Raw genomic sequence first — 16,701 nt, 5'->3', positions numbered from 1 at the left:
TCCCCAGCCCCTGCCATTCCAAAGCGAAACAGTCAATCCACAACCCAGCAGAGTCATGCAGGATGGCTCAACAATAAAATACCTACTTTCTCAAAGTGGTATTGTCGAACACAGACCATAAAGATCATCTTTACTAAAATATGCATTTCTACATTCTGAGTTCAGGCACAATAAACTCCATTTCTCTATCTTGTCCCAGTGGGAAGATATACTTGTAAAATGTTACCAAGTATTCCCCATTCTATCCTATGGGACAGATAGCCTTTCAACTGTGGAAAACGAAATACACTGTAGTTCACTATCAGGACATGTCACACACACCAGGACATGTCCTACCTTTCACATACACTGCACTCTGCCCATAGAGGGTCATTGAGCCTACCTTAGGGGTGACTCGTATGTAATAAAAGGGAAGGTTAGGTCTGGGCACTTGCCAAGTTGACATGGCAGTAGAAACTGCACGCAGACACTGCAGTGGCAGGTCTGAGAACCCTTTGAAAGGCTGTTTGTGTGGGTGGCACTTGGTGCTGCAGGCCCACTAGCAGCATCTGATTTACAGGCCCTGGCACTCTCAGTGCACTTTACCAGTAAATCAAATAGACCAATCATGGAAACACCAATCCAGAATCCAATTTACCATAGGAGCACTTGCATTTTAACAGTAAGAAAGTTTGCAGACACTAAATCATCAAAACCAGCGTCAAAACCAGGAGGTCAGAAAGGAAAAAGACTGGGGAAACACGCTAAAAGATGCCAGGTCTAACAGGCCATCAAGGCCTGGCTTTTTAAACGAGCCTCCGGGACCTGCTAGGGCCTGCATTCCCTATCAGGAGTTTAGCTGGGCTTTATAAATCCTGATTGATTCATTGGGTTGTGCCAACTCCCCATGATTCTTGTTGGATGTTGGCCACTGTAACATGACTCGTATGTAGAGCAGCAGAACTGCTTGCAAGTGGAGTCACCCATCAACAAAGCAGTGCTAATATGCTTTTATGTGTTGTCCATTTGCCCAGTATGAAGCACCATAGTTTTGCTTTTCTAAAACCCTTTTTTTTTTTAAACTCCACATTGGAATGTATTGTTGCCTCAGTAGTTCTTCTTGTGTATAGATTGACCACCCTTCCTCCTCAGAGCCGCCCAGGTGGTATGACTGTGGCCCAACAGAACTCTGGACTGTGGTTGTGTACATGGTGAAACTATTTGCGTTAAAACTGCATATGTGAAAGTCCGAACTCTTGAGCTTTTCTTATTCATATTTGAGCAGCTTATCCAGTTGTCGTTTTCATTTTATTAAATGTAGTCCGCTATAATAGGTTAAATAGTGGCAAGTACCTGAATGCAAGAAAGAACTTGGACAGAATATGCTTCTTCTGCGTTCAAGTAAACTTGAGAGCTGAAGCCTTTGAAAAGCAATGTGCTACCTATTTCTAGCCTGCGAAAATTGTTAATTTGCATCAATGTACCTTGATTGGTCTGGTATGCCAGCACATACGAGACAGTTCCTTTTGACCTCCGATACATATTTAAAATTGAATTCTTGCATTAAACTGGGAGGCAGATCCATACCTTAATTTCAGGCAATCCGCCTAAAATAAATTTGGGCCCAAATGGCAAAGGTAATGTTCTCAAGCGATCATCTCTGACCACTCGCTCCTGTCCCACTGGATGTACTCCGCTAGTCTCCAACTCTAATTCTGCAGAGGCATCTGTGCTTTTAACAGAATGCCTTGTTCTGGACTGTTGTTGGGGTTTCTAGGGCCTGACACTTGAATTCCTCCTTCTTAAACACTGCACCAAACAGATTATGGAGGTGCCCTGTTCCTTCTGGCCACTAAGTTGGTCTTTACGGCATGTAGAGAAGTTTCAGCAACCCGGGGTGAGAGTTGAGGTCCAAATAAAAAGCAAAATAAAATTCCAGTGTCAATGCTTCCTCGCAGCTCCCCTCCCCCCCCATGGGAAAATGTTACATAGAGAACAGTAGTAGATTCTGAGCTTCAGAGCCGTCTTTATATCAGGAAATGACATCCCTCCCGCTCAAAGGGAATACATTCAACTGTGAGTTCAGCTTGAATTACAGACGTGGTCCAAATCAAAAATGTGAACATACGTTTGCAAAATGTAACAATTTCGCTTTATATATTGAATAAAGAATGTTCCTTGAATATATGCAAATACATGCAGAAGAATAAAAGCAAGATTGGTGATTGCTTTCAAATGTTCCTAAAGATATTTCATACTTGGTGGGGTGTGGGGGGGCGGAGAAAGGTCGAAGACAGTTTTGCTGTGTTAGCTCTCCAAATAAAATGTACCTAAAACATATTTGCAACTGAAAAATATGGCTATATTTTGCTAATCCTATGTAACGTTTTTAAGGGGAACTTAAAAAACAATGCTTTAAGGACCAGGTACTACTAACATTAGGAATAGCAGTCATTAGTTATCTACGAGTCACAATTAGGAAATTGCTATTCCTAATGTATAAAACTGTTCATTTCATTTATAACTTTATTTCGATTTGTAAAATCACAAAAGTTAAAACATATACAAAATATATAATAAAAACAATGACAGAGCGGCTCGTGGCAAATACATTAGTTAATACAATATCTTTTGTCCAGCACGTTATATTAAACATTTAAAATTATTATAATTAATTAATATAAAAAAGCATTAAACATAAAAAAAATCATGATTGAGTGCCTATATTAATATCTCTGCTTATACAAGGGTACAGTCCATCAAGCTGAGTAAAACAGGATGGTAAGTTAACGTCTACGAGGCTCCGCTAGTAATGAGCCTTTACCCCAGCCTCTTCTTCTTCCAGCGAAGCACTCATACCCATCCTAGGTATTTAGCTACTGCCACCACAACCAGGACAGCCACAGAGGTTTTAAGAATTCCAAGGGCCTCCGAACTTGACCTAATGCCCAGATTAACACAGGTTGGTTTTAGCCACCTCGTTCTTGGTTTATTGTAAGCAGGACAAGCGAAAAAGATATGGCCTACTGTCTCTGGGGTGTCCATGCAAAACGGACAGTGGCTAGATTGTGTGTTAGTCCACTTACATGTAAACCTGTTAGTGGGGAGGGTACCCACTATAAACTAGTGGAACAGCTTCCTGTCACGGGTCGATGAAATGGTATTCCAATACAATTTCAATTTAGGCTCTAGCTTTAAATCTAAGAAGACACTAGAAAGTGAGGAGCCAAAGGTGGTCAGGGTACGTTTTGTGTTAGCCATGGCCCAATAGACCGCTTTAAACACAGATTTTGATGGAAAAGTGCTGTCAGCTGGGAATGACCACAAATGAACTAGGCCCATACCTGATAATATATTATGTACGGTCCTAAACCACCCCAATTTCTTGTTGACATCCAGGTCCCTGACTTCCAGCAGAGCTTGAGCGTAATGGATAAGCTCTGGGGTTACCCCCAATCTTCTCCAATAGGCAACCATCCTATAGAGTGCCACATCTCTAAAGGTGTTGCACCCTAAATCCAAAAACAAGGGAACTAAAGGGGTCGACTGTGGGAGACCAATTATGGAGCGTAAAAACTTATTCTGCCCCAAGACTAGGGTGTCAACATTTGCATAACCCCACAGCTCTGCCCCATACATTATCGAGGCACCAATTTTAGATTTGTAGAGCTGGAGGACAGGTGTTATGGGTTTGGTGTGGGAGTGACTGTGTTCCTTCAATAAGGCTCCCACTAGCTAGGCATGTCTAACTGCTTGTTGAATAACCTGCGGCTTCCAGGTGACCTTCTTATCTATTAAAATACCCAGATATGAGAGTGTCTGAGTTTGTTCAAGGATTCCTTCGTTCATCTGAACGACACCGACTGCCTTAGAGGATTTTGTCAGTACCATGTACTTGGTCTTGTCAACATTGACAACAAGATCATGCTCCAGACAAAACTCATCAAATCTAGACATGGCACGCTGGAGGCCCTGCCTGGTCTTAGAAAGTATGAGGGTGTCGTCCGCGAACATAAGTAGCGGAATCTTAGACCCCGCCAATGTTGGAGCATCTGTGGGGAAATCCTTGAAATATTGTACCACCCCATTTATATATATGGAAAAGAGGGTGGGAGCAAGGACGCACCCTTGCCTTACCCCCCTATCGACCTGAAATTTGTTGGTGGTGTTACCCTTATCATCCCATCTAACCTGGGCATAATTGTTAGTATGTAGTTTCACCTCAAAAGCCAACAGGTCAGCCGGCATGCCCAGTTTTTCAAGTATACTCCACATTTTATTGCGTGGCACCAAGTCAAACGCGGATTTAAGGACCACGAACGCTGCATAGATCGTACCCCTCCCGATGGTCACTGTGCGCCAATATAACAAGATAAACCTCATGACCTGGTCCACGGTGCTTGTGCATTGCCGGAACCCTGCCTGTAGATTAGACAAAATGGTAGATTCCTCGAGCCAGGCCTGAATTCTACACAGCACGACGCTTGCGATGACCTTCTGGATACAATCTATTAGGCTGATGGGCCTATAAATGGCCGGTAACGACCGGTCCCCTTGTTTGAAAATGGGCAAAATCACTGCTCCTGCCCATGTACAGGGTAAACGAGCACCTTTGGCGATGGCATTTGCCAGGAGCTGAATGTATACGGCCCATAAACCTGTATTTTGAAGAAACAGATCAGCGGGGATGCAGTCAGGCCCCGGCGCCCTTCCCTTTGGGACCCGATGCAATGCGTTTTTGACTTCCTTACTAGTTATCTGGAGGACTGGGCTTTCAATTTGAATTCCCGTGGGGGCACAGGTTACAGTGTCACTAGTAAATGGACCTCCAAAATAGGAGACCCACTGTTGCGGCTCCACATGGTTAAATGGGACGCTGGGCGGAACGCCTTTGCCCCATTTCACCACTTGCAAAAACATGGTCATATCTCTCCTGTCGCTTGCTTCCAGGAGGGCAACCCAATGCTCCTCGTCCTAGACCCTTTTTGCTGCTACTTACGCCGCCTTATAGTAGAGCCTACTTTTGTTAAGTATTGCCCTATCTTTGGACCTTTTAGCAGCTGCTAACGATCTGTAGGCTGTACGACATGATGACTTGTACCACTCTGCTGCTTTAGATCGTGCTGGTTGATTAGATATTTTATTTTTAGTAGTAAAATACATCTTAAGATCATTAAAAAGATGCTCATGGACATCCACTGCTCTGTCACTCTGCACTTCTTGAGCTGCCTCTGCCTGGAGTGTTGCTACCGCATTAGATACCAAGATATTCATGTGGGTCACACTCGTGCATTAGACGCCACCTTGGACCATTTGAGGCGACAAGAATCGTTAGTCACGTGTGCTTCTATGTGATCAAGGCTACCAGTCTTACCATCAGATTGTAAAGATTTATTAGTGCACCAAAAAAGAAGCAAGGGATTGTGATCGCTTTCGGTACGGACAATTACCTCCATATCTAATGGGGACGACCAGAGTTCTTTACTTAACTAAAACAAATCTATTTGACTCGCTCGTAGCCCACTCATGAAAGTTGCCATCCCTGTTTGATCAATTTGGTTCTCCCATTTGCTGTCCTCACCCCATGTTCCATGCAGAAAATATTCATTTGTATTGCTGCACTGGGCCATTTTTTGATAACGGGAAGGTCCAGTATGGGAACCGACCACAGCTCATCCTCTTCTGCACTGAAGTGGCTATCGTGAATTTCTAGAGGTTCAAATGTGCAATTGAAGTCTCCAGCTATAAGGACCAGATCTTTCCCCTGGTTCTTGGTCAAATAAGAGTCTAGAATAGCGACCGTTTCCGTAGCTTTACCACCCTGGTTTCCCCTGGAATAGACATTAATGAGTAAAGTGCCTGGAAGACTTCCGTTATACAACCTAATTATAAGGATATTCCGGGAATCAATTGAAATCTCCTCCAACTTTAGTTGGAGGGACTGCCTCACCCATGTAGTCAAGCCCTATTTTGGCCGACCACACGTTCCCTGTTCGGCTGATTTTGAAAAATTTAAATAGCCAGGTCTAAATATTTTTCCTGTGGCCCAGGTCTCCTGCATGACTATAATATCATGCGCTTCTATAAATGTGGACCATTCACTAGAAACAGTTTTACTCAATAAGCCCGCTACATTCCAGGAAATCAGTTTGAAGAATTAATTTTCAATATCTCCAGAGGAAAGACTTGGACCACACCCTAATGGAGGATAGTTTTTCTAATTACCATTGGTAAGCTCCACTCAGTCACTAGGACCGATCGGGGGCACCCTAGGACCGGTAGATGGTAGTTGAATGTCAGTAGTAGACCTATCCTGAAGTAGCAAGGAAGAAGCAACTCCTTGTGTAGTATCTTGCATTGCTACGCCCTTTCCCAAATCGAACTGTATAGAGGGGTTTTGTGAAACTGTGGATGAGCCACTCAGTCAGTCTATATCCTCCAATGTGGTAAATGGGTCAAATCTGTTATAAACGGGCACATTATAATCAAAGCAAGTCTGGGTCTGCTGTCCACTCCTTTGGCTGCCTACTTTCGGGATGGGTGCTACATTGTTTCGATAGAAAAACCCAAGAGGCAATATAGATATACCATCCCAGTTCAGATGCCTAGCCCCTGCTCTTTCCAGGATCGTCTATACAAGGTGGGGAGACCCAAAGTTTACAACCACACAATCATCACTACACGCTTTGGGTGACATGCCTACCCATGGGGTTCTATGTACCATTTTAAACTCTTGGAAGAGATGCGTACCCAGACCAGTTCGCTGATGTAGTAGATGGAGGGCCTTATTTTTAAGGGAGGACCAGTGTTCCACAGAGTTAGTTTTAAGTGATGGGACATTGGTAAGTATGACCGTATACGGTGTGGATTCTGGTGGTAAGTTTAGAGAATCCCTCCTAGGTGACAATCCCATCCCCGTGTTTGCTGAATCACTACACTTTGTATGCTCTGTCGTAGTCCCTGCCCTTAATACTAGGGGTTGTGAATTTACCGTGTTAACTGTGGATGTGCACACTGCTTTGGTAGTGCTTACTCCGATGCCTAAAGTGGAGGAAGGTTTGGGACGCACTGATGATGGTCTAGTCTCCTTGGGGACATTTGCGTCCTCTGGTCTAGGTGGGTGTTTGAGGGTAGCGGTATGTTGCTCTATGAGCTTGAGCCTTGCATCTATATCTAATAATTTAGTTAATACAGGCTCAAGCAGAGTCGTAATCCTCTCCTCAATTTTCCTAGGATAAGTACCACTTGTTCTTCCACTGTTTGGCTTGGGGGAGCCTGGGCGTGATTACCCGAGAAACTAGAGATGTTACCCAAAATCGGCTGTATAGAATTGTTTTTCTTCGCCCTAGTTGCTCCTCTCGTTTTAGCTATTTTTTTGGCTTGTATAGTAGCTGTGGGTAGGGTGGCTGCTTTCCTTTTTTTTGCTTGGAATAACACATTCCCTTTCCTTTTCCTGGGCTAAAAGTTGCTTACGAGTGCAAACCTGTCTAGGTGGTGAGGGGGTGGGGATTGGAGGGTTTGGGACTTGGTGTACTACCACATCAGCTTCAATTGGTAGAGACCTCTCATCATCCTGGAAACTACCGTCTATTGTTGGATCAATACATAAAGGGAGATTAGCTATGGGATCAGTGGTCAGGGCAAAACAGGGTTCCATTGAGAGTCTCCTTTGAGTTAACTCTATTTCATGGTTTAAGACTGACTCTGCCCGCAATAGAGATGCATCCAAAGTGCCAACGACCCCTGGACCCCCAGGCCCCCTACGGGTGCCCCTGTTCATGTTTGAAACAGATAGCCCAACAGTCCTGTAGAGTTACAATCTAAAAATGAGTGTTTGTAACCGTTTTAACTATATAAAGGTCGTACTAACCCGGTCCAATAAATCAAGTCCAGCTTTGAAAGGGGGATGGCCCAGCTTCGGCCTGCCACGGACGGCCACAGACGGCCCGCCCTTTGCCCGGGCTTAGCCCGGCGCTCGCCAGCGTGCGGCTCGCGAGTCCACAGGCAATTAAGTACCCACAGATAGCAATGGGAGGGGCTGCCAGTTCACTCGCGGCGCTGGTGCTCTCTGGGGCTTCGAGTCCTGCCCCTGCTGCTGCTAGTCTCCCTCAGCCAAAACGAAGCGTATCCTGCGAAGCAGGAGGCGCAAGCGGTTGATGTAGCCCACAGGTAGCAATGGGAGGGGCTGCCGGTTCATTCGCGGTGCTGGTGCTCTCTGGGGCTTCGAGTCCTGCCCCTGCTGCTGCTAGTCTCCCTCAGCCAAAACGAAGCGTCTCCCGCGAAGCGGGAGGCGCAAGCGGTTGATGCTAGCCCACAGGTAGCAATGGGAGGGGCTGCCGGTTCACTTGTGCCGCTGGTGCTCTCTGGGGCTTCGAGTCCTGCCCCTGCTGCTGCTCGTCTCCCTCAGCCAAAACGAAGCGTCTCCCGCGAAGTGGGAGGCGCAATAGGTTGATGTAGCCCACAGGTAGCAATGGAAGGGGCTGCCGGTTCACTCGCGGCACTGGTGCTCTCTGGGGCTTCGAGTCCTGGCCCTGCTGCTGCTCGTGTCCTCAGCCAAAACGAAGCGTCTCTCTGTTAATTTCAAAATAGCAAGTCCTTGTGGGGCGCAAATCACCTACCTAATGAATATTAAAAAGGTAGGTTGCAATGTGTGACCCACTACGAATCGCAGCTATCACAGGGATGGTGGCCTGCTGAAGTTAGCAGACCACAATGTCTGTGATTGCTTTTTAATGCTGCCTGTTATTTAGCCTAAATTTTTTGAAGGGGAATACATACCATTCCAAATCGGTGTTTAGAAGGGACGCCCCTTCCAAGTACTGAATCTCTATTTGGTAGCAAAACAGAATTGCGATTCTGTAACAAGTTACAGAATCACAATTTGCCTTTTGTACATTGGAAAAAACATTTTGTAAAATGGGCCGTTTTCGACTTCAAAGAAGCTTTGTACATCTGGCCTCAAGTTACCATTTAATAAAATAAGTTTGATGTACAATGGTATTTTTTAAAACTATATTCAGTGTATAGCCATTATGAACAACATTTTAAAATGGAAAGGAAAGTCACAAAATTGCATCCGAAAGTCTACAGCTTTGTATGGATACAGTTTTGCCACTTTTAGGAAATCGGAACAGATTACAGAAGTAAGCATATAAACCTGCAATATTTTCTGTCTCCCAGGTGTGCATCCAGCAACAATTTGTGAATACCATTTTGACTCCAGTCAATATTCAAGGATATATTTGCTTATGAAGAAATTTACCAAGAAATGCAAATTCACTTATTCAAACCTTATTTCTTTCGGAAAAACTCATGTCCATCTCTGGCACCTTTTCTTGGGAGGGGGATCCCTTCTCTCCCTCGAAAAAGCTTTTCTTGTGCCCTTAAAAGTAAATGCCTGACCTATTCCTGGGTGGGAAAGTGGTTACAGAGTGGTTGTTGAATAGTCTTGGATTGGTAAGGTTCCAACAGCATTCTGATTCACCTACAATGAAACTTTTCTAACCAAGAACTTAGTTCATTTTTTGAAGCCCGCTCAACAGATCAGGATGTAAGTGCTATAGCAGTCCATAGAGAGGCAAATTGACGAGCATTTGGGACTTGTACAAAGGTCTTTTGCTTTTGAGTATAGCTCTGTCTTGTGACTTGTGCCATCTGTGTTTCATCTTCTTCAAGCTATATGTTATTTGGTCACAATTGAGGAAAGAGAAGGACTCTCCATACCCTCAAGCTCAAGGTTTCAGAGCTTCAGGTTTGCCTCTGAGATGGTGAAGATACTGAGCAGATTTACGGGGGCAACTGCAGATTCTGGGCCTGTATATGACTATGGCAGTCCAATGGAGTCTTGTATCCTCGGTGGCAGAGCAGGCACCAGCGGTCCGATTGCCCTATTACGAGTTTGGCGGTTGGACTGCCAAAGGACCGCTGCAACTGCCGGGGATCCGTGATACTCGGTGGTTTTGCAATGTTGTGAGGCCTCAATATACTTGGCGGGGCCGCTGTGACTCCGCCAACCCATTTACGAGTTTCCTGACATCTCGCTTTTAATTGCTGTGAACCCGCCATTAAAAGTGCAGCAGTGAGGAAACAAAGGAGGCCCTGTTTCCTTAGGTCCATAGGATGTATTCGGGGGGGCACCACCTTTCTTGTAAGGCATGGAATTTACAGGCTTTGGCGTTCCCATTGCAGTGCCTTTTTAATAGGCCCCTCTGTGTGAATGCCTAAGGGCTGCCCTCCAAACCACAAGAGTACTTGTAATCTGGCGGTCGAGTTTAGTGGTTCTGGAGCGGGATGCCGGCTTGGCGCGCCAGACTCGTAATCAGGCCCTCAGTCTTTTAGGATGGGCAGTTTGTTGCTTAGTCTCTCACAGCATTTATCAATGAGCAAGGGCCAGTTGTTAGAGGAAGTGTCAGCAGTTTTCCACCATTTATTTTTGTCCACTGTGGATAGTTTACTAGAGTGCTCGCTGTTTATTGTACTTGCTAGTGGTGGCTCATTTATGAGGTATAAAGCATATTTTGGGGGATTACTAATGTTTTTCAAAATTAACTCGTTTTTTTGGCAACTCACAAAAAGCAAAGGCCATGAGTTGGTGAAACGTCTTTAATTGCAATTGTATGGCACAATATCATGCCCAAGAATATTGATAAACAGAAATATCGGATCCTAAATACAGAGTACACACATGTTTTGAAGGTAGGAAAGTATAGCTAAATATTCTTAACTCCGCGTCGACACTGTCATTAATATATTTGTGGAGGTTTACTATTATATACATTAATGTTAAAGTGCACAAATGAGTAGTAAATCTTCACGATATTTTTGTATTCAATATGTAGGCCATATTATTGATGTATATTCGTGTTTTGCACACGATTTTCTGGTTGAATACACTTTTTTTTGCATTAGTAATATTATTACAGTGACTTTAAAAACCACAGCTAGCAACTGTAATTGAGATTCACTCTGTGTTGTGTATGCCATTGCTACAGGATTTCTAAGTTATTTATTTCTTTTTTGTAATTTGTTTTAGGAATGGAAGATACAAAAGCATGTGAAAATGGCAGTTCAAATAGCACCCCTGCAAAGGCCGAGCGCGGTATTGCTGCCATCAAGGACAAGTAAGTGCCTGAAAAACCGCTGGTGCCTCATAACAATGTTTTCTTAATAAAAGATCTCCAAGCAACGAGGCTACCAACCAATTTAGTGTAAGGCTTCTTACTGGTGTCCCTCCCTCGTGGGGCAGCACTTGTTGCGCGTGCCGTGCTGCCCTTGTCCAAGGAAATGCAGTTGCATGCCCTCCACCTGAATCACACCGACCTCGAGTCTAGGCCGAGGAAAGGCTCAGGAAGAGGGGTGCCAGCTCGTTTTTAGGTTTTGCCTGGCGAAAACGATGCGAAAGCATCGTTTTGCTAGGCGAAAACCTAATGAGTATAGTATGGGGCTGGGAATCCGCCCCCGTCTTTCATTGGCTAGCTCCATAAATGGAGGCTAGCCATTGGAAGACGGGCCTGTCCGTCAATGCCGGACCAGATTCGGGGGCGTTCCCGAGAATTTTTGGCTTTTGGCTACGTTAGCCGAACGCCTGTTCTCGGGAACGCCCCCGAATCTTCTGCAGTCGCCGCCCGGCCCGCGACCAGGAAGCCAGGCAGGCCGGGGGCGGAACTGCGGGACACCCCCGTGACGTCATTCCCGGGCCGCGCTGTGATTGGCTGCCGGCCCGGGACCTGACGGGGAAGACGAGCTGTGGAACCGCTGGGTAAATTGTCAAAATGCATCTCCCGCCGAGATAGCGCTCTGTTTACCGTCTTCCTAGTTTCCCCTGTAATGGGGGCGGTGGAGTAGATGGCTTCCGTGTCCCTGACTGGTGAGTAAGCTGCTCTTTTTACATACAATTAGACGTGTCTCTTCTCTGCCAGGTTGCAGGATAGCCACAGTGAAGGCTTTACAAAGTGTACAAGACCCGCATCCAGCGAGTGCTGCCGCCTCTTCTCTGGTCCAGTCTGTAGTTATCAGGCGGCCTCCCTGGGGGTAAGGGGGGTTTCCTCGGGTGTGTCCCATGTCTTCAGCTGGATAACCAAGACATTTTCTCCATCGACGTCACCTGCCTTAAGCAGCCAATGTTTACTCCGAGAGGTGGTGGTAGTGAGTTTGGAACTCGACCTCTAGCATAGTATCCTGTAACACCTCTAAAGAAGTCCTTCTTAGGCCACAACAAACAGCTTCCCTGGGGACATGCTCTCTGGACTCCTGAGTTCTGAGCAGTGGGTTCCGTCCCTCGTGTTACTCTCCCATCCCTTTCCCTCCTCCCAATGCACCACTAAAAAAAGAAAACCGCTCCACACACACCCATCTCAGGCCTCGTTACACTGTCACCATCTTGTATGCGATATAGGTGCTTCTGGGCGGATTTATGTTAAAGGGGGTCAGGAACCCCAGACTGTGTGTGCTTCTGCTGGAGCGGCAGACACCAGGAAAGGCTGACGGTTGTCGCAGCAGCACGCGGAAGTGCGCCCATTAAAAGAAGGAAAATGCAGCGCGAGGCCGCAGAAAGGAATGAAAACACAAGTAAAAGTTTACTGCATCTCTCCCTGGGTCAGTGTGGGAGCCGATACTATAATATTCACTGCACTATGGAAACTTACCCCACAATGCTTTGAGGGCCCTTTATTAAAAAAATGTGTTTGCACATAACTCAGTCTGTGGTTGTCCTAGTACGAAAGGACCACCACCAAACCATTCAGCACAGCGTGCTTTTCCTTTCCAGGTCATCTTCTGGGTCCTTACTGTGTGATGAGTTTTTAGGTTTGCCTGGCGAGCGCACGTAGTGCACATGCGCCGGCACAGGGGCTTGACTGATGGCTTTTTGGGAAAATCTGTGAGCCTTGCATTGCACTTTGGTTCTAAAATCAGACATGGTTTTCTGGCCGACATGTCTTTGACCAACTATATTATATGGCAGCAGGAACCACATTAGGAACTATATTCTACAGAAATAAAATTATTTAGTTGAATATCCTGTTGGAGAGGTCATGGATGTAAGCCTCAACAAGGCCATGGTTTTACATTGAACCTGAAAGGTCAGGTGACCCTAATAATAGACAGTCAACATTGGTCAGCTGGATTCCGTTCCCAATTGTGCACCTGAAATGAAGGTCATGTTTGATACACCACTATGCCTCTGTTCTCCAAATTGTAAATATGTATTAAATACAAAATACGTGTTTTATGGTAATGTAGCAGTTACACATCTCTGTGGCTCGTTCCCATCACATCTTGGTCTCTTGCCTATATTAGACAAGGCTCTCTGTTTACAAAACTTCACGTTCCTGATTCTTCTGAAACAATTCTTTGTCATAGGCCTCCTTTAGTATTTGGAGCCAAGTCTGGATCAGATTAAATACTTAAAATCGATGTAATAGGATTAAATTACTAGAATATTAAAGATGCTCTAAATCAGTAATCCATAATGTACAGTTACTCTGATGCTTGAAGATTGATTGGTAAACTGAGAATTGACAATTAGAAAGGTATGCTCATTTCCACTATAAATGTAAGATACATTTGCATTACCAACCTCAAGAAGGGCTTTTCTTTCTCCGATTTTATTCCCATGACCTAACTGGACGGCATTAAAGTAATAAGAGGGCACACATTCCTTACCATATTTCTGTCTAGGTAAACATTCAGGTCAGTTTTAAGACTCGTTACATTTCATACTCGCCATATTTAGCAAAAGAGAAAAATATGCTGTCAAGTTGAAGGGTCCTTTCTCTTTGCACATTTAAGTTTTTTAATGCTGCTATGATGCTTCTTCATCGAAGATAACCTTCCAAATACTGGATCTGAAATCCAGCATGATCTGGAGCTCATTATTCCAATGCTTTTTCGTTAGTCTGCACAACTCAAACTGCAAATGGTCTCTATGCAAAAGACACTTTGCAGGAAACACTGATTTTGAGCCAACTTTAATTTTTTTAATGTGAAATGTTTATCCACTATTGCAGTTAAGCTTCGGACACTCTTCTGGCTCAGTTCTGTTGGGGATTATAATACCAAAGTAGGTGTCAACTAACACATGGCCTAATGTTGTTCAGTGGACTAGCAGTAGTCAATCAATCAAATCCTTTATTCGATCTTACACAGATCATAAAAGTATCATAAAAATATTTACAGTCACATTTTAGAAAAAAGACGTTATAAAAGATAGCTTAAATCCTGAGTCTTAAGAGTGCTACCATATAGATTAAGTTAAAAATCATTTAATCTATATACATAATACAGTAAAAATGTAAGTCAATTTTAAGTCGTCTTATGTGCCAACCTGCTTCCTCTTTTTAATACATGCCCATAGAAATTATGCTATCGAAAAGCACACAAACAAATTTTGCAAGGATTCCTGTTGCCTGCTTGTGCCTCCGTGTGCCCCTGTCGCCTGCTTGTGCCTCCGTGTGCCCCTGTCGCCTGCTTGTGCCTCCTTGTGCCCCTGTCGCCTGCTTGTGCCTCCGTGTGCCCCTGTCGCCTGCTTGTGCCTCCGTTTTCGTGCCCCTGTCGCCTGCTTGTGCCTCCGTGTGCCCCTGTTGCCTGCTTGTGCCTCCGTGTGCCCCTGTTGCCTGCTTGTGTCTCCGTGTGCCACTGTTGCCTGCTTGTGCCTCCGTGTGCCACTGTTGCCTGCTTGTGCCTCCGTGTGCCCCTGTTGCCTGCTTGTGCCTCCGTGTGCCCCTGTTGCCTGCTTGTGCCTCCGTGTGCCCCTGTTGCTTGCTTGTGCCTCCGTGTGCCCCTGTTGCCTGCTTGTGCCTCCGTGTGCCCCTGTTGCCTGCTTGTGCCTCCGTTTTCGTGCCCCTATTGCTTGCTTGTGCCTCTGTGTGCCCCTGTTGCCTGCTTGTGCCTCTGTGTGCCCCTGTTGCCTGCTTGTGCCTCTGTGTGCCCCTGTTGCCTGCTTGTGCCTCCGTGTGCCCCTGTTGCCTGCTTGTGCCTCCGTGTGCCCCTGTTGCCTGCTTGTGCCTCCGTGTGCCCCTGTTGCCTGCTTGTGCCTCCGTGTGCCCCTGTTGCCTGCTTGTGCTGTGTAAATGTGTGTAGAGTGCTCTGTGGGTGTGTGTGGGGTGCTTTCTGTGGCTGTGTGTGTGGGGGGCTCTGTGTGGCTGTGTGTGGGGGGGGCTCTGTGTGGCTGTGTGTGTGGGGGGCTCTGTGTGGCTGTGTGTGTGGGGCGCTCTGTGTGGGTGTGGGTGTGGAAGGGCTCTGTGTGTGTGTTTGTGGGTGTCATTTGCGAGAGATAAAGCTAGTGGCATTGTAAATGACAATGCCATTTATTTATGTTAAAAAAACATAAATAAAAATAATGTCAAGAGCAATGCCAATAGCTCTAACTTTAACAAAGGCAAAACCATTGCATTGTAAATGCTTGTTTAGGTCTCGCCTTGTTTTTCCTCCCAGTGTTTCATCAGCTGCAGCTGCTCTCATTAGTCTGTTAAATATGTTTTTTGCACGGCCATTTGTTTATCCAAGAAGTGTTAGTTAGGCAATTAGCAGTAAGATGCTTGCATTTGCGTTTGAAAGGGTCTCTTCTCTCTCATCCAACTGGCTGTTTAACCCTTTATTGCCTACAACGAAAGAAAGGCAGGAACGTAACTTTATTTAGCAGTCTGACAACGGGCACTAGGGCATACAATCAGGTCCTTTCAAATTATGTATTTCTGCGGCTGCAGTGTAGTCCACACAATTTTTATTCATTTATTTATAAAGTTTTATATAGCGCGATGTACTTTTCTCATTTGCCGCATAATTCACCATCTGCTGCATAATTTGAAGATGTCACCAAAAAATGGTTGTTTCTTTTTCAAACGAATCAAGTTATTGGAAAATAAAGGTCTACCCATAATTCTGAGAAATTGTAGATCCTTTGCTAAGTTTAAGCGGTTGCCTTTTCAGTTGCTGAATGGCGCTTTCAGGTGTTAAACTGGTACTAATTGATGCGACTTTACACAGACACAGTTAATAGTTGCTAAAATGTGAAAATATAGAAATACTGCTGTACATAATGCTAAATTATGCTGCATAAATGTGCCTTTCTAAGCATCATAAGTTTGTAAAGCCTGTTTTATAATATAGTCCTCCACTGCTGCTTAATTCCAGTGAATCTGCATATAATACAGTTTGGCAACTATTAAAATTTGGAGCAGTGGAGCAAACTACCCTCACGAGCTCATCATACAAAGGGGACAATAAAAAGAACAGAAACGAAGTGCTACAATAGAGACTTCTGCTGCAAGAAGTGTAAACATGGAGATTGCTATCAGCAATATCAAACATAACATCACATAATTGTCTAGAGCCCTCCAGATGAGACAAATCAGAATAGTATTTGAATATTCCAATTTATTGCAATGATGAATGTATGTGATTAATGAAAAATAAAACACTTGATATAGGAATAGCAATTACAACATGATCTATTAACTAAGCCAATCTAAAGGATACAACCCAAGTATAGTGGCAGTATAGCTGGTACAAAGATCAAAAAAATAAATAATACGCAGAAAAAGATTTAATTTTATTTCTTTGTAAAATATGCCCAATCAGAAAACACAGCCAACACACGTTTCGTCTTGCTAGACTTCCTCAGGGCGTAAGGAACATCAAATAGATATTTCTTCCAAAGGCTGGAAACAAAGCAACCAAGATCGGTGTGAATTCCCCAAAAAAGTCAAAGTGTGATTCCCTCTA

At 44.7% G+C, this 16,701-nt stretch overlaps 1 protein-coding gene across 2 annotated transcripts in view; it reads left to right on the top strand.

The window, feature by feature from the left end:
- Positions 1-16,701, top strand: part of DUS3L (dihydrouridine synthase 3 like) — a 241,275-nt gene that overhangs the window by 34,557 nt on the left and 190,017 nt on the right. For both annotated transcript variants that reach the window (XM_078663631.1, XM_078663632.1), the window contains exon 2: positions 11,012-11,099. In XM_078663631.1, the coding sequence (XP_078519757.1) occupies positions 11,014-11,099 (86 nt within the window). In that variant the 5' untranslated portion in view covers positions 11,012-11,013. The remainder of the gene's footprint in view (positions 1-11,011; positions 11,100-16,701) is intronic.

The sequence above is a fragment of the Lissotriton helveticus genome, chromosome 10 (genome assembly GCF_964261635.1).
Source record: "Lissotriton helveticus chromosome 10, aLisHel1.1, whole genome shotgun sequence".
Taxonomy (NCBI): Eukaryota; Metazoa; Chordata; class Amphibia; order Caudata; family Salamandridae; genus Lissotriton; species Lissotriton helveticus.
The sequence above is the reverse complement of the archived record's forward strand: the minus strand, read 5'-3'. Positions and strand labels throughout refer to the sequence as shown.